The sequence below is a fragment of the Colobus angolensis genome, unplaced genomic scaffold (genome assembly GCF_000951035.1).
Source record: "Colobus angolensis palliatus isolate OR3802 unplaced genomic scaffold, Cang.pa_1.0 Scaffold39, whole genome shotgun sequence".
NCBI lineage: Eukaryota > Metazoa > Chordata > Mammalia > Primates > Cercopithecidae > Colobus > Colobus angolensis.
The window spans coordinates 4,040,759-4,067,855 of record NW_012117265.1 but is presented as its reverse complement, the minus strand read 5'-3'; the positions used below and the strand labels follow the sequence as shown (position 1 = coordinate 4,067,855).

General features: G+C 45.4%; 1 protein-coding gene across 3 annotated transcripts; it reads right to left on the bottom strand.

Annotated features, from left to right (window-relative positions):
- Nucleotides 1–322: 322 nt before the first annotated feature.
- On the bottom strand, nucleotides 323–23,645 carry ZNF266 (zinc finger protein 266). 3 transcript variants are annotated; one of them, XM_011954900.1, is made up of 11 exons: nucleotides 23,581–23,645; nucleotides 23,397–23,482; nucleotides 23,081–23,144; nucleotides 22,328–22,498; nucleotides 7,982–8,135; nucleotides 6,992–7,240; nucleotides 6,707–6,833; nucleotides 6,434–6,560; nucleotides 5,780–5,860; nucleotides 3,376–3,464; nucleotides 323–2,445 (listed from the first exon to the last, which is right to left on the bottom strand). In XM_011954900.1, the coding sequence occupies exons 8-11, from the start codon at nucleotides 6,465–6,467 to the stop codon at nucleotides 1,000–1,002; spliced, it is 1,650 nt and encodes a 549-aa protein (XP_011810290.1). In that variant the 5' UTR covers nucleotides 6,468–6,560; nucleotides 6,707–6,833; nucleotides 6,992–7,240; nucleotides 7,982–8,135; nucleotides 22,328–22,498; nucleotides 23,081–23,144; nucleotides 23,397–23,482; nucleotides 23,581–23,645; the 3' UTR covers nucleotides 323–999. The 3 variants fall into 3 exon arrangements, with proteins under 3 accessions (XP_011810290.1, XP_011810289.1, XP_011810291.1); XM_011954899.1 differs by lacking the exons at nucleotides 6,707–6,833; nucleotides 22,328–22,498 and having other exon boundaries at nucleotides 7,158–7,240; XM_011954901.1 differs by lacking the exons at nucleotides 6,992–7,240; nucleotides 7,982–8,135; nucleotides 22,328–22,498; ... (1 more) ...; nucleotides 23,397–23,482; nucleotides 23,581–23,645 and having other exon boundaries at nucleotides 6,703–6,745.
- Nucleotides 23,646–27,097: the final 3,452 nt, after the last annotated feature.

Here is a 27,097-nt window from a genome sequence, read left to right as displayed (position 1 = left end):
TTCTTTTCTTGATAGTCCTTGATTTTCACAGGGCCTATCACCACAAGAGTTGGAAGCATTAAGATCTGATGAGCACTTAGACTTCACATGTCCTACGTTCATAGAACATCTCTCCTGTGATTGCTTTTGTGTTTGCACTAATGATAGCTAATGAATGAAAAAAAAAATTTTATTATGTTTGAAGAAAGCTTAAAAATTTGTGTTTTTCCACATTCAGAGCCATCCTGGCCTGCGGGTTGGACAAGCTTGATCTAAAGCTTTTCCCAAGTTCCTCACAGTATTAGTTTCCTAGGGTTGCTGTACAAAATAACACAGACTGAAAGAGTTAACCAAGAGAAATTTATTGCCTCACAGTTCTGGAGCCTGGAAGTCCAAGATCAAGGTGGAGACAGGGTTGGTTTCCTCTGGAGGCCATAATGGAAGCATCTGTTCCAGGTCTCTGTCCTTGGCTTGCAGACGGCCATCTTCTGGTGGGTTCACACAGTCTTCTCCGTGTGTATCCTTCCTTCACTTTCCCTTATAGGGACACCAGTGATGTTAGATTAGGGATCGAACCTAACAGCCTCATTTGAAGTTACTCACCTGTCTGAAAACCTTATGTCCAAATACAGTTATAGTGTAAGGAACTAGGACTTAGGGCTTACAAATAAGGAGTGGGGCATCATCCAGACCATGCCATTTAAATTGCAGGGTTTCTCTCCAATGTGAGTTCACATATGCACATTAAGGTTTGTGGGATTCAGAAAGGTATTCCCAGATTCTCTACATTCACAGGGTTTCTCTCCAGTGAGATTTCAGACGTGTTTGGTAAGGCCTGACAATTCCGTGAAGTCATTTCCACATTCCCTGATGCAGGGTCTTCTCCACTGTGAATTCACACGCGCTCATTAGGACCTGAGATACAAAGTTGCTTCCACATTTCTACATTCATGGGGTTTCTCCCCAGTGTTTTCATGTCTTCAGAGAGAACACGGACACCTTTAGGTTTTCCCACATTCCTTACACTGACAGTCTCTCATCTGCATGCCTTCTTTCATGATTTCGAAAGGAACTGGAAGAACTGAAGGCTTTCCCACACTCTTTACATTCATAGGGTTTCTCTCCAGTGTGAGTTCGTTCATGTAACTGAAACGAATTGGAGTAACTGAAGGATTTCCCACACTGTTTACATCGGTAGGGTTTTTCTCCAGTGTGGATCCGCATGTGAAGGTTAACACAAGTGGGAAACTTAAAAGCTTTGCCACATTCCATACACCTGTATGGTTTTCTGGCGCTGTGGGTCCGCATGTGATTATTAAGACTAGAGGAATGCGTAAATGCTTTCCCACACTCCAGGCACTCAAAGGGCTTCTCTCCAGTGTGAATTCTCAAATGTCCACTAAGATTTGAAGAAATAGCAAAGGCTTTCCCACATTTGACACATTCAAAAGGCTTCTCTCCAGTGTGAGTTCTTGTATGTTCACTAAGGCGAGAGGATCTGGCGAAGGCCTTCCCACATTCCTTACATTCATAGGGCCTCTCGCCACTGTGAGTTCGTGCATGCTTAGTAAGGTCTGAGTTCTGAGTGAAGGCTTTCCCACAGTCCTTACATTTATAGGGTTTTATTCCAGTGTGAATTCGAAAGTGATCACTGAGACATGAGGAATTTCTAAAGTATTTTCCACATATCTTACATTCAAAGGGATCCTTTGCAGTGTGAGTTTTTAAATGTTCAGTAAGTTGAGAAGATGTAGTGAAGGCTATCCCACATTCCTTGCATTCGTAAGGCTTCTCACCCACATGACTTTTCATGTGTTGACTTAAGCAAGAGGAAACAGTGAAGGCTTTCCCACAATCCTTACATTTATAAGGTTTCTCTCCAGTGTGAGTTTTTCTGTGCTGAGTAAGCTGACAAGACCTAGTGAAGGCTTTCCCACACTCCTTACACTCGTAGGGATTGTCTCCAGTGTGGGTTCCCATGTGAATATTAAGGTATGCAGAATATCTAAAGCCTTTTCCACATTCCTTACATTTGTAGGGTTTTTCTGAACTGTGAGTTTGTATATGCACAGCAAGGTCTGTGGCGTGAATAAAGCCTCTCCCACATTCCTTCCATTCATGGAGACTTTCTCCATTGTGAGTTCTTAAATGTCCCTGAAGGTGTGAATGATTAACGAAGGATTTCCCAGAGTCACTGCAATCAAAAGCTTTATCTCCTATGCACATTCTCTGGTAAACAACATCAGGGGTCAGGCTGAAGGCTTTTCCACACTGACTAAACACAGAATGTTGCTCTCCAGTAGAGGTTTTCTTGTGCAGAGTAAGGAAGTCTACTCCATACAGATGACACTCAACTGCGTTCTCACTAGTTTGAGTTCTCACGTGTGTCTCAAGGCATGAGTGTTCACTGGAGACATCTCCACATTGCTTCACATCATTGGCCTCCCCTCCGCTGTGGCTTCCTATCTGTTGATAAAGAAATGAATGATGATTAAAGGACTGTTCAGACTCACTACAGATTCCACTCATCAGAAGAGAGGAACATTGTGATGATTATTTTCACGTTTACCATTTTAATTACACACATACAAGTACTGCCCTTTTGATTTCTTTCCAGTGGAATGATGAAAAGCTCATGTCAGGCTGTGCCATCTACTCTAATCTCAAATGTCTGTAGAGTTTTATGAAATTGCTTTAAAAACTCACTATCTAGTTACAAATGTGTACTTGACAGGAACTCTAAAACACTTAGGTGTTGGCTGGGCACAGTGGCTCACACCTGTAATCCCAGTGCTTTGGGAGGCCAAGGTGGGCAGATCACCTCAGGTCAAGAGTTCAAGACCAGCCTGGCCAACATGGTGAAACCCTGTCTCTACTAAAAATGCAAAAATTAGCCAGGCATGGTGGCGTGTGCCTGTACTCCCAGCTACTCAGGTGGGTGAGGCACAAAAATCGCTTGAGCCCAGGAGGTGGAGGTTGCAGTGAGCCAAGATCATGCAACTGCATTCCAGCCTGGGCAACAGAGCAAGACTCTGAGAGAAACACAACAGTAAGTGTCAAGCTAGGTTTCCGGCATCCCCGACTCATCGTATGGAGTCCTCTCCAGAGTCATTATCCCTCTTGGGAATGCTACTTATCTCAAAGAGCTCTCATTCTGCTCATTTTCTTTTTTCTTTTACTGTAATTAAATTAATTTAGTTTTTAGAGCCAAGATCTTGCTATGTTGACCAGGCTGGTCTAGAACTCCTAGCCTCAAGTGATCCTCCCACTTCAGCCTCCCAAAGTGCTGGGATTGCAGGTGTGAACCACCATGCCCAGATTTATTCTGATTTTCTCTAATGAAATCCCCAATCATCTCTAAATGTGAAAACAAAGACGTATCCTTGTTAATCTTACCATTTGAATCCCACTGGAGTTTGGCTCCCCCAAAAAATCTTGCTGAAGGGCTGACTCTTTGGTTTTAAGTTGCACTTTCCATTCTGAAGCTAAAGAGAAAAAGAAATGTAGACAGATGGAGCTGAAAATGAGAGAGATCATTTGTATTTGTTTTCTTTTTTTCGAGACAGAGTCTCGCTCTGTTGCCCAGGCTGGAATGCAATGGTGTGGTCCTGGCTCCCTGCAACCTCTGCCTCTGGGGTACAAGTGATTCTCCTGCCTCAGCCTCCTGAGTAGCTGGGACTACAGGCACGTGCCACCACACCCAGCTGATTTTTGTATTTTTCGTAGAGATGGGGTTTCACTATGTTGGCCAAGTTGGTCTCAAACTCCTGACCTCGTGATTCATCCACCTCAACCCCCCAAAGTGCTGGAATTATAGCTGTGAGCCACTGCACCTGGCCCCGTATTTGTTTTCAAATTAAACATGGTAACAAAAAACAAAGACAGATTTGAAGATTATATATCAAAAATTTGGCAATAATAAGGATATAGCGTCAAAATTTTACATAGTTTACTACCAACTGATTCTATGAAAATTAAAAACTGATGGTGAACACAAAGAATATTACCATGGAAGGAAAGTTGAGGAATAGGACAACAAGCACACATCAAAACAGGGAACTTGTTTTTCTTCTTTTTTTGAGACAGAGTTTCACTCTTGTTACTCAGGCTGGAGTGCAATGGGGCAATCTTGGCTCACTACAACCTCCACCTCCTGAGTTCAAGCGATTCTCCTGCCTCAGCCTCCCAAGTAGCTGGGATTACAGGCGCCTGCCACCACGCCCAGCTAATTTTTGTATTTTTAGTAGAGACGGGGTTTCAGCATTGTTGGCCAGGCTGGTCTCGAACTCCTGACATCAGGTGATCCTCCCGACTCGGCCTCCCAAAGTTCTGGGATTACAGACGTGAGCCACTGGTGAGTCACCACGCCCAGCCTTTTTTTTTTTTTTTTTTTGAGACAGAGTCTCACTCTCTCAACCCAGCTGGAGTTCAGTGGCACGATCTTGGCTCATCACAACCTTCGGCTCCTGGGTTCAAGCAATTCTCCTGCCTCAGTCTCCCTAGTAGCAGGGACTACAGGAGTGCGCCACCACACCTAGCTAATATTTGTATTTTTGTAGCAATGGGTTTCACCATGTTGGCCAGGCTGGTCTTGAAATCATGACCTCATGTGATCCACCCGCCTCAGCCTCTCCAAGTGCTGAGATTACAGGCGTGAGCCACCACACCTGGCCCAAAACAAGAACTTTTAAAGAAGAAACCAACGGGTCCTATCACAGGAAAAAATAAGTAGACAAAGTTAAGACTATGAGAAGCTATAGATTTCTTAACTTCTAAGAAAGAAATGGCCTAGCTGGGCAAGGTGGCTCACGCCTGTAATCCCAGCACTTTGAGAAGCCGAGGCAGGTGGAACACTTGAAATCAGGAGTTTGTGACCAGCCTGGCCAACGTGGTGAAACCCCATCTCTACTAATAATACAAAAAATTAGGTGGGCATGGTGGCACACACCTGTAGTCCCGGCTACTCAGGAGGCTGAGGCAAGAGAATCACTTGAACCCGGGAGGCTGAAGTTGCAGTGAGCTGAGATCACACCACTGTACTACAGCCTGGGTGACAGTAAAACTGTGTCTCAGAAAGAAAAAAAAAAAAAGACCTCAACATTGTGAGATAAACTGCATCTTAAAAAGTTTCCTCATGGCCGGGCGCCATGGCTCACGCCTGTAATCCCAGCACTTTGGGAGGCCGAGACGGGCGGATCACAAGGTCAGGAGATCGAGACCATCCTGGCTAATACGGTGAAACCCCGTCTCTACTAAAAAATACAAAAAATTAGCCGGGCGACGTGGCGGGAGCCTGTAGTCCCAGCTACTCAGGAGGCTGAGGCAGGAGAATAGCGTGAACCTGGGAGACGGAGCTTGCAGTGAGCCGCGATCGCGCCACTGCACTCCAGCCTGAGCAACAAAGCGAGACTCCGTCTCAAAAAACAAAAGTTTCCTCATTATGGCCAGGTGCAGTGGCTCATGCCTGTAACCCCAGCACTTTGGAAGGCTGAGGCAGGCGGATCATAAGGTCAGGAGTTCGAGACCAGCCTGACCAACATGGTGAAACCTCATCTCTACTAAAAATACAAAAATTAGCTGAGCGTGGTAGTGCGCACCTGTAATCCCAGCTACTCAGGAGGCTGAGGCAGGAGAATCACTTGCACCCCAGAGGCAGAGGTTACAGTGAGCCGAGATGGCACCACTGCACTCCAGCCTGGGCGACAGAGCGAGAATCTGTCTCAATAAAAAAAAAGTTTCCTCATTTTACTTGTAAACATACTGAATTTACTGACCAGGGCAGTCCTTCATGAACACTCACCTTGGAAATCACCTCTCTGCACTGTCCTAGATTCTTCTTGTTCCAGCCAAGAGATCAGACTGGGTTTGAAGAGCTGACACCCTGTGCACAGAGAAAGATTCATTACCAGAAGAGGCTCATGCAAGAGATGACAAATCTTTCCATAACTCAGGAGCTACAGTTCCAATGGAAGCAGTGAAATTATTTCAAAAGGGCTAAAAATGCAAATATCATCTGTCTGTGCCCCGAAAAGATTGGTGATCTCTGATCCCTGAAGCCCAAATCCAGGCTGATGTACGTACTTACAAAGCACTAAGACTTTTGTCCAAATAGGAAGTTAAATGAAACAAAGAGCTCTTCATTCTCATGGGAAACAACTATACATCTCATTCTTCAACATTATAGCACATCAGATTCATGAGAGCTTGTTAAAACACATGACAGGGCCCCTGTTGCAGAGTTTCTGACTGAGTATGTCAAAGGTGGAGACTGAGAAAGTACAGCTCCAACAGTGCGGATGATGCTCTACCACCAAGTAGAAGAAACCCTATTAGGGCAGGGACTATGTCTGTTATTTCCCATTGTGTTCAGAGTTGCTGTCTCTGATGTGCGATACAGTAAGTACATAACATAATCTGTTCCACATCAGGTTACAAGGGATGAGGCCAGTCTTACCTACTGTGGCCAAATTCTCATAGTTCTCCAGCATCACATCTCTGTAGAGGTTTCTCTGAGCTGGGTCCAGTAAAGTCCATTCTTCTGGGGTGAAGTCCACAGCCAGATCATCAAAAGTAACTGAATCCTAAACCATCACACACATGCTGGCTTGAGTCACATAACATGTCTAGCGGTGTTCACTGCAAAATGCAGTACCTACAGAGTCTGAGGGCTCACACTGCCTACCCCGGAGTTCACTGGTCCCAGGAGGTCCTCTCTATCCACACTCACTGTCAGTCCTCTCCAGTGACATGACTTGAATGGCACTTCTTACACGATTGTACCTAACACACCAGACTGGAAGGTCATCTGATTTCCCTCCACTACAGCACACTCTTGAGCAGATGCTAGATAAACGCTGAGGAATGGATAAATTATCTCAGCAAAGGATACTTTTATGTCTCTTACCATGTGTCAGGACACTCAACAAAATAAAAACTATGCAGTTGGCACCATGAGGGAAGACTAATTAATCAACACTGAAATACTGGGATGACGTTCAAGGCAAACCCTCACCAATATGACAGGCTCCACTCCTTCGGGGAATTTGACTAGGGACTCAGTCCTTGAAGGAGGCTTTATTTGCTTTAAGAAGCTCTGGAGATAATTCTGTGTAGAAGGAAATGTGTCTACCTGGTGATGCAAGTATGATATTTTGGAGAAGGATACACTTCCTGCATACCTGATAACAACTTGTCAGACAGTCAGCCACCACTCTTTCTACTTCTGTCTTTTCTTGAAGGCAGACTGGGTCCCTGCAAAGACCTCATGGAAAAGAAAGAAGGTATGAGAACCCAGGGCTGACCATAACTCCCACATTCACACACCCCAAAGTCCTACTGTGAGATTTCCCATATACTCTGCACGCTCAAGAAAACACACACATATACACTACCGCTATCAATTCCAGGGCAGTCCTGCCTCACCTAAAGGCAAAAAAAAAGAATGATCAGCCATGCTGCCCACTGGGAAAAGGGTATTTTACAGATAATGAAACTTAACCATGGAAATACATAGCACCTCTTCCCAAAGCACACACAGCAGGGGGCTGATGAAGCATTCTGGCCAGGTGCGATGGCTTACACTTGTAATCCCAGCACCTTGGGAGGTCAAGGCGGGCAGATCACTTGAGGTTAGGAGTTTGAGACCAGCCTGGCCAACATGGTGAAACCCCGTCTCTACTAAAAATATAAAAAGTTAGCCAGGTGTGGTGGCACACACCTGTAATCCCAGCTACTCAGAAGGCTGAGGCAGGAAAATCGCTTGAACCCAGGAGGCAGAGGTTGCAATGAGGTGAGATTGTGCCACTGCACTCCAGCCTGAGCAACAGAGCAAGACTCTGTCTCAAAAAAAAAAAAGAAAAAGAACAAAGCATTCCCCAGACCACATCAGCACCTCAGAAATGAGGTTGCAGCATGAATGATCGGGCACAGGCCACCGGACTCCACATTGTGCGGGGGGACACCTAAAGCAGGGTCTCTGAAAATGAACAGAAACAGGACTTACCATAGGACAAATCAATGGCTGCCATCCCGCAGGACTGACGGCTAAATGTGCTTCCAAATGCCTTTCCTTTACTCCAAGGATCACTCCAGGACAGCTTAGGAATCTACACGGACAGAGGTAACCTCCATTCTCTTTATCCAGTGTTAATGGTGTCCTGTTGGTATAAATCATTAATCAACAAGCGTTACTTACCAATCATCAGACATCACTAGCACTCTCTCTGCAGAGCATCTAGGTGACAGCCACTGAAAACAGTGTACGTGACAAACATCAGGACCACCGACTTCCACTACTGAGGAACGGCGTGTGTCAGAAGCCACACTGGCAGTTGTATATACTCGCTTAAATATCATAACCACTCTTTACAGTAGATATCAATGACCCCTATTCGATAAAGAAAAAAACCAGGCCGGGCGCGGTGGCTCACGCCTGTAATCCCAGCATTTTGGGAAGCTGAGGTGGGTGTGTCAGTTGAGGTCAGGAGTTCAAGACCAGCCTGGTCAACGTGGTGAAACCCCATCTCTACTGAAAATACAAAAATTAGCTGGGCGTGGTGATGGACACCTATAATCCCAGCTACTGAGGAGGCTGAGGCAGGAGAATGACTTGAACCTGAGAGACAGAGGTTGCAGTGGGCCGAGATCACACCACTGTACTCCAGCCTGGCAACACAGTGAGACTCTGTATCAAAAGGAAAAAAAAGAAAAAGAAAAAGAAAAAAATCTACATTCAGACAACACTTGGATTTGGTCCAGAATCATCCAGTTTGGAAGTTGCGAACCAGGACCTGAATGTAGGCAGTTTTGTCCCTGACACCCAATCTGTGGCTGCCCTGACTTTCCCACACGACCAGCGCTGGTCTAAACCTGCACGGTGCAACACCATGGTCACCACCCACATGTGTCATTGAATACCCACTCCATATTAACCTAGCATGACCCAAGAACAGAATGTATTTTAATTTAATATAATTTATACGACTAAAAATTTAATAACAATTAATCACAATCTTTAATAAATCAAACACAGAACAGTGCAAATGCTGATTGACAGAATGGAATCTGAATGATGAAAATCACTGAACAGTTCATTATCCATGAACCAGCTACACCCCCACAAGGATGCTACGGCCTTTATTCTATGAATGAGAAGGCTAAAACTCTCAAGTCGCCCTGGGTTGCAGAAACCCCACGTCCAGACTCCTGGTGTAGATTGTACCCACTTCCATGGGTTTCAAACCGGGGATCCTTAGGCTGAAGAGGGCCACAAATGTGTTTCGTTTGGTGAAATCTAAATCAATTATGTTATTTTATTTAAACCTGAAATATAATTAATGCACAATTAAAAGTGCGGATCTTAGGTATTCGGTGGATGAATTTTGACAATCGCATACACTTGCGTAATCAAAAGCCTCAACAAGATGTAAAACATGTTCATCTCCCCTGAAAACCTTCTTGCCCCTTCCAGTCTATTCCTTCACTCTCAACTCCAGATAAGCACTCTGTGATTTCCCTTATTTAGCAGACACGACACTAGACAGGTAAATTAGGCAGTGTGCTCATCTCTCGCAAATGTACATCCTGTCTTCATTTTTCTCTACTTTTTTTTTTTTTTTTTTTTTTTGAGACGGAGTCTTGCTCTGCCACCCAGGCTGGAGTGCAGTGGCCGGATCTCAGCTCACTGCAAGCTCCGCCCCCTCCCGAGTAGCTGGGACTACAGGCGCCCACCACCTCGCCCGGCTAGTTTTTTTTTTTTTGTATTTTCAGTAGAGACGGGGTTTCACCGTGTTCGCCAGGATGGTCTCGATCTCCTGACCTCGTGATCCACCCGTCTCGGCCTCCCAAAGTGCTGGGATTACAGGCTTGAGCCACCGCGCCTGGCCTTTTTCTCTACTATTTAAATAACATGAGATAAATATTCTAAAATCTCCCACTGCAACTGTGGACTTGTCTATTTCTTCTTGTGTATCTGTAATGTATACTCCTTTACACATCTTGTAACATTACTGGGTAGATAGATAGACACATTGAACTTTCGTATTTTTGGAGCAACAAAACCTTTTATCACAAGGAACTCTGTGTCTCTAGGAATGTTCTTGGATGATGCAGGGTGACAGACACTGCGACCTGCTTTTCTTTGTGGAGTCTCTGTATCTCATGGGCAGCCTTAGGTATCTTTGGGTGCCAATGTTCCCCTTTACCTGGCATGGAGCCTAAAGGCACCCAGTGATGGCTGGACAGACAACTGAGATCCTTCTAAACACTGTTAAAGTACACCCAGACTACAGCCCCTTCACAATTTATAACACAATACACATCTGAGTTTTGAGGAAATGTACTGAACTACTCAATGAATGCAACGGTGACAGGAATACTGTCTCTTTCTATGCCACTTACCCACCATCCACGGCCTGTCTGCATACCAAAGACTGGTTTCCCCCGGTCGCCTGATGTGGATACTTAGTGCTCTCAGTACCCTTACTGGCACCCTAACTTCCTCTGCTCATGAGCCCAACAGCCAGGGTTGCCTGCATTCCAGAGGGCTGTTTCCTGCTTTCCCCAAGTCTGATGGCTAGCTCTAGCACCCCCCAAAAGTACAGAGCAGAAGCACTACAGCCCCGCTAAAGGCTGACCCTGAAGGGCAGTACGAAAGGAAAATCTTCCCAGTGGCAGAACTTCGGGCAGTGTATTGACCTGCTTCTGGGTCTGGAGTAAGAGTTGACAAGATGCATGCATACACATACGCGGATTCATTAAAAGTTGCCTACGGCTTGGCTGGATGGTCAAAAATGTGGGAGGAAGGCCAGGCGCGCTGGCTCATGCCTATAATCCCAGCACTTTGGGAGGCCAAGGTGGGCAGATCACGAGGTCAGGAGTTTGAGACCAGCCGGGCCAATATGGTGACACCCTGTCTCTACCAAAAATTTAAAAAAAAAAAAAAAAAAATCAGCTGGGCGTGGTGGCTCACACCTGTAGTCCCAGCTACTCGGGAGGCTCAGGCAGAAGAATTGGTTGAGCCCAGGAGGTGGAGGTTGCAGTGAGCCAAGATGGTGCCACTGCACTCCAGCCTGAGTGACAAAGCAAAACTCCGTCTCAAAAAAAAAAAAAAAAAAGTGTGAGGAACCAGAGTGGTAACAAGGAAACCCAGGAAAAGGTACGTGGATGGACCTCACTGAAAGGACAGATTGTGTCCCATGTGAATGCCTACCAAAGGTAATCCAGTAGAAATAAGGCGGACAGAATCACACACACTAAAGATACCTGTTAACTTTTCCTAGCTACCTCGGTGCTTGCTCAATGGGTCCATTAAAAAATGTTCATGATAGCAGGGATAAAGGCTATGCATGGGCTCAGCAATAAGGACTTCCCCTTACCAAGTCTGACTCAGCTAACATTACTGCTGGACCTAATCTCCTGAAAGCAGAAATTAACCCTGAGCATCCAATACGGTGCCATTCCTTAGAGGAGACCAGCCAGCCATGCTGTAATGGGTCCTCTTCTATCAGGAAATATAACTCATCCTCACCAGAACAGACTCATGTTCTGCTGTGGATTTGCCTTTCAACTAGTTAGGCTTCTGCTGGCACCACCATCCATGGACTCACAACGTGCTTTATCAGTAGCCACGGCCTCCACACAACAGTTTCTAAACAAGAAAAGCATCTCACTACAGAGAAGTGCAACAGTGGAAGCATGTCCTTGCAATCAACTGGTCCCGTCGCACAACTCATCACTCAGAAACAGTGGATCTATGTGAAAAGTGGAATCGCATACTGAAAACTCAGTTACAGGGCCAAACGGGAGACAACCCTTAGAAAGGAATTCTGTCCCACAGGTCAAGGAGTATGCTTGGAGTCAGAGAGCCTTCCATGGTACTGTCTCCCCACAGCCAGAATACATGGGCCCAAGAATTGATGAGTGGGCCAGGCGCAGTGGCCCACGCCTGGAATCCCAGCACTTTGGGAGGCCGAGGCAGGTGGATCGTTTGAGGTCAGGAGTTCGTGACCAGCCCGGCCAACATGGGGAAACCCCATCTCTACTAAAAACACGAAAAATTAGTTGGGGGCGCGGTGGCTCACGCCTGTAATCCCAGCACTTTGGGAGGCCGAGGCGGGCAGATCACAAGATCAGGAGATCGGGACCATCCTGGCTAATACCATGAAACCCTGTCTCTACTAAAAATACAAAAATTAGTTGGGTATGGTGACACATGCCTGTAATCCTAGCTACTTGGGAGGCTGAGGCAGGAGAATGGTTTGAACCCGGGAGGCGGAGGTTGCAGTGAGCCGAGATTGTGCCACTGCACTCCAGCCTGAGCGACAGAGCAGGACTCCATCTCAAAACAAAAAACAAAACAGGCCAGGCGCGGTGGCTCACGCCTGTAATCCCAGCACTTTGGGAGGCCGAGGCGGGCAGATCACAAGATCAGGAGATCGGGACCATCCTGGCTAATACCATGAAACCCTGTCTCTACTAAAAATACAAAAAATTAGCTGGGTGTGGTGGCGGGCGCCTGTAGTCCCAGCTACGGGGAGTCTGAGGCAGGAGAATGGCATGAACCCGGGAGGTGGAGTCTGCAGTGAGCCGAGATCACGCCACTGCACTCCAGCCTGGGTGACAGAGCGAGACTCCGTCTCAAAAAAACAAAAAAAATAGAACTGATGGGTGAAGGTGGAATTAACTCCACTGACAGAAGTTTGCTTCCACTCCCAGCGACTCAGAGCACTGCTGGTCCAGAGATCTTCTTACTCCTTAGTGGAAAATGCCTCCCCTAGGGGGTACGTTATGGTTCCAATGCATTGGAACAGGAGATTGCCACCTGGCCCTTTTGGGCTTCATATACCACTAACCCAAGAGGGAAAAAAAAAAAAAAGGGTTAATCTACTGGCTGGAGTGGTTAATCCCAATTATCAAAGGAAAACTATGGCACTGCTAGACAACTGAGGCAAGGAGGATGAAGTGATGAAGTGTAGAACCTCTGAGTACTTCTATACTCCATAGAAAAGGTTAATGGAAAACCACAGCTGAATGAAGGCAGGACAACAGAGGACTCGGACTCTGGGCGAAGGAAGATTTGGATCGCTCCTCCCTGGTACAAAACCCGGAGCAGCTGAGGTTCAAGTGGAGGGCTGGGAAAACATGGAATTAGTCACTGAAGAAGTAAACCGTGGACATCAACTGCAACCTCAAGACCAGTGACAGAAACAAGAAATGTGGTTTTGCACGTTTTCTCTCTGCTTGTTATATTTATGTGTGTCTATATCCATGTGTTTATTTATTTAAATGAACCATTTACTTCTATCTTTTTCCCACTTTTATTTTATATATACATTATTAGAGGTTACATGTGTAATTGTGTCTTTAGGAAACAGAATAGTTAGAATGGGACTAAATTTGAGGAGTAACTGACATGGCCGTGGGAAAACAAAGGACTGTTTGAACTACGCATCTTCTCAGTTTGGGGAATAGGTGAGGACTTCTTCCCTTGTATCTTCTTAGGTAGGAGTATAGACTTGTTTAATTATTCCAAAGAAGCTCCTATCTGTGTAGGAGAGTGCATATGGATGGTAAAGAACCAAAGAGTGAAATATGCCAGTTAGCTGTTTATGTATCTCAGCTCCAATACCGCCATCGCCTTTGTCTTAGTTAAAACTTCCCCTGCCTATGTAGCTGTTTGTTATAGGGCCTGCTTGTTCCCCACCTCACTGGCCCCAAACCCAACACATCTCACAGCTGCCAACTACAATGAAACTTAGTGGCCAACACCAGAGTCATATAAATAAGACCTTTCCTTTGTGCAGCCAATCCACAACCCCCAAAGAAAGGCCTGAGGGATAACGTCCATGGACCTTAATAAAGCAAGACCCCACAGGTCCTCTCTCTCATTCCTATCCCACAGGTTGAGCACCCGGCTGTCTCTGGACTTCCATCAGCCTCCAAGAGCAGCCTTCCGTTCCAGGGATCTGTGAGTAGGAGGACGCTTCTGACATTTCATGTGTTTTGTTGTGCTGCCTCCTCTACATCTTGCCTGCCCAACATACTGGAATGTAACTCTCCTCCCCGTCTGGGTAGGGCTAGAATTTGCAGCCACTCTTCAGAGACAGAGAGAGACCCCTTAGACCAAAACAGAGGAAAATATATTCAGTGCGGTGAACAGGGTGTGTAGTCACAACCCGAGGGACACAAGCCCAGGCCTTCAGATTGCTCTTGGCCTGCTTACTACCTGGCCCACCCACATGGCTGACGCCATATGGGAGGGCTCCACGGCCTGCTGGGGTGCCTCTCTGCTGCTGTGCACTGCTGCCTGTTGTCTTTGTGGAACGCTGCCAAAACTCCCCTCCCTAAATTGGGTGGGTCCTCCATAGTCCAAGTGCTCCCTGGGACTCACCAACTGCTAGCCTTGAGAGGGCAACAGGGGTATGACACTCACTATCCAAGGCTGCTGTCACTTCCCCAAATAGGAACTGCTGGGCTGGAGGAAGCCAGCTGTATTCCCAAGGCCTCACTCTGGCACCACGGGCTTGCTACTGAGAGGCAGAAGTGGGTAAGGCAGGCTCTGGGCCAATCAGAGGGTTAGCAGAGTGCAAGAGGAAGACCGGCATTCTGACTGCCCGCTGAGTGGAGAGGCAGTACGGACGAGACCACCAACTTCCCACCCTGACAACAGTAGCAGCCCCTTCACTGGGGAGATGACGGCACCTCGCTGGCAAGGCTGCTGCCGGGGTCTGCTATTCCCCTGACATTGTCTTCCCTTGCATCTGTTTCTCTACGCCCCCACCCTGACGAGGTCAACCGGGCGCCCTAGAGAGAAAGGTGGCTGCCTACAAACGGGGCAGATGGGAAGCACAAATGGAGGCCAGAGATCAAAACAGGGGCCACTCGGGACCACTGGAAGCTTATTAGGTAAACAAAGGAAAAAATATTTTAGCCACCTGGAGATACAAGCCATTCTAAAGATTTTACTTAGAAGAAAAAAAGAGAAGGAAAGAGACTGATTATCTTGAGGTCTGGACTTCCCAGTCCTCTACTGCCTAGAAGCACTGGGCCCCTTACCCCTCCTTCTTTTCCTCTTACCAACCAGAGACAGAAATTAAGAACCCTTCAGGCAGTTAAAAGTCTAAGACCAAAAAAAGAAAAAAAAAAACAAAAGGAAAAAAAGGCTTGGCTCGGGCTTTGGGAGGTTACAAGTTCAAGAAAAAAAAAAAAAAGGAACTTTTTTTGAACTTTAAGTACAAAGCAAATGCCAGGTCTAATAAACATAATCCCGCCAGCCCTAGATTAATGATTTAAACACAGACCATGAGACACGGGGGAAAAAAATAATAGGTAATTAGATTTTAACTAACATTTGCTAAAATGTACCAATTAACAAAACTGCATAGGCCTACTCAATCTGGGGCTCAAATTACACTTATACCTGAGGATCCCACTAAATTTAAACATTGTGCTCCCTAAAATCTTAAAAGGGTAACTAAATACAAGAGAAAAAAATTAGGTACGCCTCGCTTTAACTGAAGTCTTCAGTTTCCCAGAGTCATAGTACCCATTGCCCTAAAATATTCCATATTAGGCATAAATATGCTAACATAATAAATAGAGACTTTGACACTTACAAATTGGCTGGATAAAATGGGACCCCATGGATAATCACTTAAGATACTTCACATGGCACAATGTAAGTTACAATAGGGCCTCAAGGATTAAAACTTCTATAAAACCTAATTAATGAAGGGGTGATTATCCCTACTGCTTCTCCATTTGACAGCCCAATTGTGCCTGCTCTTACATCTGAAAACAAAATAAAGGGCACCTCATGCTGGATTACTACGGCCTTCACACTGTGGTCCCATCCATCAAGGCGCCCACACCCAGTATTATTAAAACTCCTGATTCTATTCAATAAACGACCAATAACTATTATGCTTTTAATTATAAATTTGGCTAACGTAACGTGTTACGTTACGGGAAAGAAAAAAAAGCAACTTCCTAAAAGGACCTCCTTCATGATTGAGAGACTGGCAACTTTTTAAATGCCTGCTGGAGTCTCTGGACCACTTATGATGGTCATTAGCTGCCCCAGGCCCTCTAGTGAGAGACACTGCCCCTCCTGACTTTCTGTTATTCACCAGTAAAACAAGTGACTGGCCATCTACAGGGCTCTGCTGGAAACAGAGGATCTCATAGACCTGAGCCTGTGATCCTCCTATGCAGCTGCCCACTGTGCTCTGGGTCAGGGACACAACCCCCCACAAGCTCTGCCTGGCCACTGAGGCCTCCTTAGGCCACGACGAAGCCAATCTCAGGCCCTCGAGTCTAATCCACCTGCAGGAGGCAATGGCTTCCCCTGTCCTCAATCCCTTGCCTGATGCCAGAGTGCTGAAGGAGGTCACCCCTCCCTCCCCCAGGTCCCCTGACTACCTGGAAAGCCCTTGGGATTAACTAAGTCAACAGTAATGGGAGTTCATAGGCTGTGCAAAGGCCACTGTGACTATCGTAAGTGATGGAGCTCACTGGAATGCTGCTGCCTTCCATCCCTTAGCCAGGATGTCCCTAATAAAGGACAGGACCCAAGAAACAACGTGCCTGGCCAAATTTCAGGCAGCTGTCTTAGCACTGGATGCCCAGGTCAACAAACCATCCCACCTTCTTCACGGTTACGATAAACTATTGGGTCATTACCTAAAAATTGTCCCTTTCAAGATGGAGGAAAAAAAAAAAAAACCCTGGGAATATCTTGTCTGACAGATACCCAAAATGTAAAGCAAAATCTCACATCTCTCCACATACTAAAAGCCACAATACAAGGCCTTGCCAGGACCCTACTTATTCCCTTCAGAGTTACAGACTTTATTAGTAACCTAGATATATGTTTCACTTCTTTTTTGTCAATTCCATTTTTTTTTTTAAGAGGCAGAGTCTCGCTATGTTGCCCAGGCTGGTCTCAAACTCCTGGGTTCAAGCAATCCTCCCACTTCAGCCTCCCAAACTGCTGGCATTACAGGGGTGAGCCACTGTGCCTAGCCCATGTTTCATTTCTTAAAATACATAATGCTAGCCCCTCGAAAAATCTATTCAATGGAACTTTCATTTCCCTAATAGGTCTCAGATAACTCGTTTCACTGAAAGACAGAAAAATGTCCTCAAATAACTACTTTTCAAATTCCAGTCCAAAAAACAGACTCCTGAAATTCTCTATCATGCTCTAGGGCTTAACTTATTTTCAATCTTGCCCCCATCCCATAAGGGTTGAAGGCCAAATCAAGGGTGCATAGTCTCCTGGGACTTACTAACATTAGATTGTCCCAGAGGCCCGGCAGCTGCTTATCTGACAGGGGACCCATCTGAACCTAAACTTCCACCAAAAGACAGAAACAAAAACACGTTGTCAGGTACAGCTACATATCACTCTATTAACGGTTCATCTTACTAGGTGCTGTGTTGGTTTACAACCTGGAGGGCCACATCTACTTCAGTGGGTATCCACTTTAAAAGGATACCCCAGTGACACCCTAGAGGACTTTGTCCTAGCCCAAAATATCACCGCTGGAAACAACATTGTCTCCAGCAACACAGCCCCGACCCCAGACTCTGATGGTGGAGATGGCCCCACCACTGCACTAAAACCTCCACACAGTGATGCCCATGGACTGCCTCTAAAACACAAATGGACACAGAACATTTTTTTCGTCCTGATCTGTCTGCTTAGCCCATGACCCTGGTAGAATATTTGCTTTCTGCTCATACGCGCACACCCATATACCCATGCCTGGAGGAAAATCTGGTAGGAGTTACTAAAATTAATGGAGATTACTGTTTTCCCCAAGAGGCACCTACCTCACGGCAGTAAACTCCTTAACCCCAGGGAGGGGACCACCTACTCCCCGATGCCTTCTACTGAAGAAGGAATTCATGAATTTTACAAGTATAATTAAAGACAACCAAAAATTTTTACTTTTTCCTTCAAAAGCTAAGTGTAGCATAGCCCCTCCCCCTCCACCCCCTCCACCCAGTAGTCTAAGTTAGAAAAGAATACTAACTGCCTGTTTTTTCTTCTGCGCTCAGCAAGCCTTATCTGCACTTGCTAGTTTCACGTTCCTTGGGGCTCAGTGAGTTCCTACTTCACCTCCCTAGAGCAGCTGCAAGGTTACAAGGTTAATATAGAAACATGGTCTCCCAGGGATGTGGAACATGTAGTATAGATAAATGTAAAAGACTGATCAACTGCCTCTGTTCTCGCTTCTGTAAGTATGCTTCCTGCATCAGTAGCTCCCGGCCACTGACTGCTTAAAAGGTGGCTGCCTTCTTTGTTCAGGGCTCAGACTTTCCTGGACCCTAGTCCTACTGAGCCAGGTGATCACCTTTTAATAAAGACCTTTCCTGAACTCACTCTGTTCAGTCTCTCCCATCTTTGATTGTCCCACAACACTACTACCCTTCCCACTTTCTATCTCAGCTTCCAGCCTTGCCTATCCAACCACAACCATGCCTGCCCCTTGGTTACACACAATACCACTAACCTTTATATATGCTTTACTAAATCATCAGCTCATACCCTCCAACATAACTGCCCTACATCCATTTTTAGGCCTGATCTAAGTTATTTGGAACCGAGTCGGACCCCATCACCTTTGGCTTACTTAAAACTTCCCCTCCCTGTGTACTGTTTGTGACATAGCCTACTTGTTCCTTACCTCACTGACCCCAAACCCAACACACCTCACAGCAGCTGACCATAATGAAACCTACTGGCCAATACCAGTCATGTAAGTCAGTTCTCCCCACCGCTCAGGTCTATCCAATCCACGACCACACTGGGAAAGTCTGAGGGATAAGGCCCATGGACCATAACAAAGGCACAGTCCCACAGGTCCTCTCTGTGTCATTCCCCACCCACTGGTTAGCACCCAGCTGTCTCCTGACTTGCCATCAGGACCTCAAGGGCAACCCTCTTCTCATGGATCTGTGAGGAATAAGATGCTTCTGCTACTTGATGTGTTTTGTTGTATTGCCTTTTCTGTATCTAACCCACCCAACACACCAGAACATCTCTCCTCTTGGTCGGGACAGGGCTAGAATTTACAGCCACTCTCCAGAGACACAGGCCTCAGCACCGAAATAAAGGAACATACAAAAAGGGGACATGGGATGGACACTGCACAAGGAAGCATTGCCTCCTGGATACAACTGCGGGACAATGGTCAGCAGTGTGGGTGTGAGGGCACTGGAGGGTGCTCTGTCCATGCCATGTGCCCAGAACACAGTCCTCAGGATACCACAAAACCCTGGCCCAGTCACCACCACCCTATGGCCCTCCTAACACGGATGCCACATGCTCAAAACACTCCCACTAGCAGAGGCACCCTCTGCACATGTGCCAGCTTGGCTTGATGACTTGTGCCCCTCATGACGCAGACAATGCGCATACCAGGATGCATGCTGCTGCATGACCTGTGCCTCAGAGGTCTGTTCCCAAAGACCTCCAAATGTGAACACTGATGTCCCAGGCCTTGCAAACAAAGTGGCATCCGAATTTCCTGTGCAGAGGAGCTGCCATCACCATCAGTGTGAGTGTGCCCCAGAGGTGTGTCTGCCACAGCACTTCCAGGGCAGACATGAAACCTTCCAAGCCTCATAGCTACAGTGGTGTCCTGACTCCCCCTACAGGCTGACCCACCCATTGCAGCCGGCCTTTGACTTGGAACACTGCTTCAATCTTGCCTAAGGACCATGACCAACTCCAGTCTGAGTAACCCAGCAAACTTCACCATCCAGTGGGCTACAGCCACACTGTGGCCAAATACTTTAATATGACCCCAGAGATCCTGTTGAGTGCATGCATGACCTCTGACCTGTTTCTAACAGAAGAATAAGCAAAAATGAAGAGACTGCAGATGTAATTGAGGTCTCAAGTCAGTTGGGTTTTTTGTTTTGTTTTGTTTTTAGACAGGGTCTCATTCTGATTGCCCAGACTGGAGTGCAGTAGCGCAATCTCAGCTCACTGCAGCCTCCACCTCCCTGGTTCAAGTGATTCTCCGGCCTCAGTCTCCCAAGTAGCTGGGATTACAGGCACCCACCACCATGCCCAGCTAATTTTTGTATTTTTTTTAGTACAGTCGGGGTTTCACCATGTTGGCCAGGCTGGTCTTGAACTCCTGACCTGAAGTGATCCAACCACCTTGGCCTCCCAAAGTCTTAGGATTACAGGTGTGAGCCACTGCACCTGGCCTACTTTTATCTTGATACACATATTGTACACACTACTGTTGCTGTAGGGCATGTATGTGTATAAACCTAGTATGTACTGCCAACAGTTTTTGAAATTGGTTTGCTAATACGCTCTCCAAAAAGTAATATATGCACATCCTCAACAACTTTATATCAGATCCGCATCAATGATTTCACTACATGCGGCTAGCTCACTGGAACCCCTAAGTGCCAAACAAAGAAAATATATACAATTTCAGTCTTCACTTAAAGTTGTCAACAGGTTCTTGGAAACTGAGACTTTAAGCGAAATGATATCCCACAAAAGCGAATGTTTTCCCATGCTAACTGATATAAGCGAGTTAAGCTCCTACAGCATATTTCTGCTCACAAAAACGTCACTAAACTTCTAAATAAAGACCCCAAACACTTCTAATATTAAATATTGAAATAAATGTGAGCTATATATACGTTTTAAAAAGACTAATAGCCGGGCGCGGTGGCTCAAGCCTGTAATCCCAGCACTTTGGGAGGCCGAGACGGGCGGATCACGAGGTCAGGAGATCAAGACCATCCTGGCTAACATGGTGAAACCCCGTCTCTACTAAAAAATACAAAAAACTAGCCGGGCGACATGGCAGGCGCCTGTAGTCCCAGCTGCTTGGGAGGCTGAGGCAGGAGAATGGTGTAAACCCAGGAGGCAGAGCTTGCAGTGAGCTGAGACCCGGCCATTGCACTCCAGCCTGGGCGGCAGAGCGAGACTCTGTCTCAAAAAAAAAAAAAAAAAGACTAATAAAAATAGGATGTTTATCCAATTTTTGATGAATCGGTGTGTGATGGAATTAACAGTGGTGGGTTAAATCAACAAATAAATGTTTCCAAAGCAAAAACTGTTAAGGACCACCTCCTACCACCAAGAAGCTCAAAAACAGTAACAAATGGGGCCAGCTTGCTAAGTGGTACCATTTACTGTTGTACATTTGTATCATTCTCAAATGTTTTAGGAATTTTTATTTTACAATAGTTTGTATTCATTCATTCATTCTCCAATCCACCTATTCCAGTTCCAGGATAAAAATGGCCAGAGCCCATCCTAACAGCTCAGGGCACACACACACACATTCATAGGGGGACGATTTAGACACGCCAATTAAGCTAACGTGCATCTTTGGGATGTGGGAAAGAAGCCAGAGTGCCCAGAGAAAACCCATGCAGACATGGGAATAACATGCAGAATCTACAGAGTGGCCCTACCGGAATTAGATTTTTTTTCCCTCATGGATGTTATAATCAACAGACATTATTCTAAGATCTGTTGTATTTCCAGGCCACGTGGCCCCTTCACAGCTTTTTGGCAGCCCACATTGGCAGGTGAGTTTTCTGGTCATTTACTTACATGGAGTGTATCAAGCCAACTCCCTAGGTGTATGAGTGTCTGTAAGGAATCACACAGAGTGCTTATTCTGGACATTCCTTCAGGGAAACGAAGGACTAATTTAGGTAGAAAGAGGCCAAAAGAGAACTGAAAAAAAACAACATCAAAAGAAGTTTTGCCTGTTTATGAATATACATATTTCCTAAGACTGATAATTAACATCAGTGAATTTTCACGGAGAGCTTATTTTTCAATGCTCAAGCACTGATGCTCATTAATCCCTTGAATTAATTTCTTATTCATGTAATTAAAACACATTCATGCTTCTCCTATTTTCCCTTGATTTACATCATTTGTCAGATATCACTTACTTTGGCCAGCGACAGTGGCTTACACCTGTAATCCCAGCACCTTGAGAGGCCAAGGTGGGTGGATCACTTGAGGTCAGGAGTCCAAGACCAGCCTGGCCAACATGGTGAAACCATCTCTACAAACAAAAAAAAAAATACAAAAATTAGCCAGGCATGGTGGCGCACACTTGTAATCCCAGCTACTAGGGTGGCTAAGGCAGAAGGATGGCTTGAAAACTGGAGAGGTGGAGGTTACAGTGTTACAGTGAGCCGAGATCCTGCCACTACACTGGATCCTGGGCAACAGCGAAACTCTGTCTCCAAAAACAAGATATCACTTACTTTTTCCTGTCAGTCATACATTTAAGATTAAATTATCCCATCACATTGTTTCCCCAACCAAAGAAACAATACTGACTCCGTCAAACCTGGAGTAATCTTTGATGCACTCCTCTCTCTCACCCTAGAAATGGAGTCAGCCAATTCACAGAATGCTTTGGCCAGCTCTTATTTCCTTCCCCTTCAACATGGCTAAATCATACCATATTTTTTGGTCTCAGCTTGAATATCACTCTTTTCTTAGCATTGCCTATTCCAAAGAAAAATAGAGAAAATAATTCTGCCTTCTACTTTACTTACAGACCCTCATCAATTTGTAATACACTTATTTGCTTGGTTACATGACAGCCTCCTCCCCTACTTTACAACCTCCCTAAGAACAGCCCTTGGCTGAATGTTTTTTACTATGCTTTAATTAAGCATTCAGACACTCATTCTTTTACGGGATACACCAAGAAATGAAGGATACATTTAAACACAGCACAAAATACAATCAGAACTACCAAAATGTGTAACTTTCTGAAAGAACGAATGACTCCGCAAAAAGACAATATAACCGCAAAAAGACAATATAACGATAAACAGTGTCTGCTAGTTTTAAAGAGACTAAAAGACATGAAAACTTGGATACATATTAGATTTCAAAACAATCAAAAGCACACATTGGAACAAAGTGGAGAATTGTACCTTTTTACACAGGGTACATATTAACAACATTTTAAATTTTCTTGGTTTATAGTATTATGGTTTTAAAAGGACATGTCTTTATCTATAGGACACGTACTAGCAAGCATTTAAACCTTAAGTGTCACGCCTGCAATGTTCCACTTACTTCAAAGCCTCCATTCCTTCTTCCTATAAGCCCCTGTTTTGAAGCTCTGTGGGGAGGTACAGGCCTAGGAAGTTCGGATAAAAAGAACAGCTAGTTGAGTATTCTTGCTTTTCTTCAGTAGAAAGACTTGCGGTCTACAAACGTTTATATTCACATAGGGAAATAAGCACACCCTAGATACCTAAAAAGTAGTTTTATGTTTCTACCTGAATGTAGTGTGTCAAAAGTAAATACAGGATGCGCAAAGAGAAAAACAAATTCTCAGATAAAACAGGAGGAAGAAACCCCCAAAACCACCTTTCACCCCAGTACTCACCCGGACGCGCCAGACTCGCCAGGTCCAGGAGATGGGGGGGGACAAAGGACCACAGTCAACCTGACTCGAACGGCGAAAACTCGTTTCTGGAAAAAAAGAAAGAAAAAAAAAAAGTCATAAAGATTGCTTTGGAGGACTTTGAAGCGGCAATCACCGTGTTTGCAAAAATCGTGAGGAAGCGCACTTAAGACAGATCCCGAAACGGCTCCTGGCCCAGGGCCGTACCAGTGACAGCTTGAGGGGCTTTTTGGCCCCGGCGGACGCGAGGGGGGCAGGAAAGGCCTCTCTCAAGAGGCCCCTCGGCGGCCTGGGGCAAACTGGCACTTTCACCACCCCTTTCACCGCTGGCTCCCGCCCGTTATCCGACCTCGCCAAAGCTATGTTAAGCCCTAACATCACCAGGAAGAAAAGTGGTCTGGCTGCGCGGAGAAAGCGCCGGAAAACACAGCAGCGCTCTGCTGACGTCACTTCCGCCTCCAGCCTCAAACCCGGAAGAGCGCTTGGGGACTGCAACCTCAACCAAGCTGATTCTGGTTTACTCCCCAGTGGCTACGGAGACGCCTTGGAGACCTTGGAGTCGGCTCAGCTTGAGGAATGGAGGCCAAAAGGGGCCCAGAGCACAAGGTTGAGGTTAGAACCAGGCCTGCGGACGGGGCCCATACCTAGGGTGGGGTCGGTGGTGTTGGCAAAGTTAGAGGTGGGGGCTCCCCCACAGGATGCGCACAATGCTCACAAAAAGCTTTTCTTTTCACCTCCTCCCACGTTCCTAGCACCCTCAAAATGATTCTTCCGTTGATAAACCTGCCAGTCCATGATATGGCCTATCTCCTCCATTCATTCAATCTAGTATTTTTTGTTTGTTTTGTTTTTTTGGAGAGAGGGTCTCACTGTGTAGTCCAGGCTGGCGTGCTGTAGGGCGAAACTCCTGGGCTCACGCGATCATCCCGCCTCAGCCTCCCGAGGAGCTGGGACTACAGGCGCAAGCTACCACGCCCGGCTAATTTTTTCCCCCAGATATGAAGTATGTTGCCCAGAGTGATCTCAAACTCCTGGGCTCAAGCGATCATCCGGCCTCGGCCTCCGAAAAGGCTGGGATTACAGGCGTGCACCAGGGCGCCGGGCCCAGTTCAACTTCAGGCCAATATTTCCCCTTATTTCATTTATCTGGACACCATGCTAAATTCTAATCGTTGATTCCTTTGTGTTTTCAGTATGCTGATACTTTTTGTAAATGTTGATTTTTTTTTCTTCTTTGAATAATGTTTTCTGAGATCTTACCGTTGAGTTCCAGGGCCTCCCATACTGCGTTGTAAAATAGCACTGATATCAGACATCCACTTCTGCAGGAGTGATTGTAGTTTCTCCAGAAATCATTTTTGCTGTGGTTTGTAGTGGGTGGCCTTTCTGGAGTTAATGAAGTTATTTTGAAAACTGTTTTACTAACATGAAGAACTGTTCATCTACATTATCAAATATATTATGAATCTATTGAACTGATAATTATTTTGCAGTTAATTTTTCATCTAAAAAAGATTTTCTTTTTTTAAGTTTCCTCTCTTGCATTAAGATGTCTCCATAAATTCTAGATTACATATAGATTTTCTAATTTTCTTCTGCAGCATATTACTTTAAAAACATTGAAATCTTTCATGCTCATGGAATGTGTTTCAGCATGTGGTGTGGGATAGTGGATACAGTATCTTTTCCCTCCAGAAACATGGCTAATTATTGTAGTACCACATATTGATAAACTGTCCTTGACTTACTGATTTGAAATTCCATGTCTATTAAACTATAAATTCCTATGTATACCTGTATCTGATTCTAGACTCTATGCCAGTGACACATTTACTTATGCCAATATCAAGATCATAATCTTTTCATGCCACTGGTTTTATATCAACTAATAATATTCCATGGTAAAAAAATAATAATGGTAGCTTGTTTGTTTGTTTGTTTTTGAGACAGTCTTGCTCTGTCACCCAGGCTGGAATAAAGTGGTACAATCTCAGGCCAGGCGCGGTGGCTCAAGCCTGTAATCCCAGCACTTTGGGAGGCCAAGATGGGCGGATCACAAGGTCAGGAGATCGAGACCATCCTGGCTAACACGGTGAAACCCCGTCTCTACTAAAAAATACAAAAAACTAGCCGGGCGAGGTGGCGGGCGCCTGTAGTCCCAGCTACTCGGGAGGCTGAGGCAGGAGAATGGTGTAAGCCTGGGAGGCGGAGCTTGCAGTGAGCTGAGATCCGGCCACTGCACTCCAGCCTGGGCAACAGAGCGAGACTCCGTCTCAAAAAAAAAAAAAAGTGGTACAATCTCGACTCACTGCAACATCCACCTTCTGGGTTCTAGGGATTCTCCTTTCTCAGCCTCCCGAGTAGCTGGGATTACAGGCACGCACCACCACACTCAACTGATTTTTGTTTTTTTGTTTTTTTTAGTAGAGATGGGGTTTCGCCATGTTAGCCAGGCTGGTCTCAAACTCCTAACCTCAGGTGATCTGTCCACCTCGGCCTCCAAAAGTGCTGGCGTGAGCCACCGCACCTGGTGGTAGCTGTTTTTTATGTCTTACTACCCTAAATGCTTAATAGACATTAAATTTTTATGCTCCCAATGATGTAGCTATTATCATGATTTTCCCTTTTGGTTTTTAGACCAGCTTTATTGAGATACAATTCATATATAACACACACAGTTCACCCACTTAAAGCTATATAATTCAATATTTTTAGTACATTCACATGTACTAAATTATGTTGTTCAATTATTATTGAACATGAACTAATTATGTTGTTCAAACATAATTTTGGAACATTTTCATCACACTAACAGAAATCTTTGAATGGGAAAATCCATTTACCTCCTCTTTAAGCTCCAGGGAACCACAAACCTACTTTATCACTAGATTTTTCTTTTGCAGACATTTCATATACATATAATCATACAATTTTTTAATTTTAATTTTTGTATAGACAGGGTCTCACTATGTTGCACAGGCTGATCTCGAACTCCTGGGCTGAAGCAGTCCTGCCTCAGCCTCCAAGAGTGCTGGGGTTATAGGCGTGAGCCACCATGCCCTAAAATCATACAATCTTTTGTGAATAACTTTTTTCACTTAGCCTGTTTTTCAAGGTTCATCTATATTATAGCCTAGATCATTCTATTTTATTGCTGAATGATATTCCATTCTATGTATATACCATATATGATTTGTCTTCAGTTCATGGACATTTGAGTTGTTTCCACTTTGGGGGTATCGTGATTAATGCTGCTATGAAAATTCACATGTATCTTTTTGTGCATATTGGCTTTTATTTTTTGTTTTGAGAGATCACGGCTCACTGCAGCCTTTACTTCCTAGGCTCAAGCGATCCTCCCACCTCAACCTCGTGAGTAGCTGGGACCACAGGCATAAGCCACCACACCCAGCTAATTTTTGTATTTTTTATAGAGACAGGGTTTTGCTCAGGCTGGTCTCAAACTCCTAAGCTCAAGTGACCTGCCCACCTCGGCCTCCACCAAGGCATAAGCCATGCCCAGCTGCTTTTTATTTCTCTAGAGTATATATCTGGGAATGGAATTGCTGAGCCATGCAGTAACTATCTATTTAAGAATTTGAGGCCGGGCGCGGTGGCTCAAGCCTGTAATCCCAGCACTTTGGGAGGCCGAGACGGGCGGATCACGAGGTCAGGAGATCGAG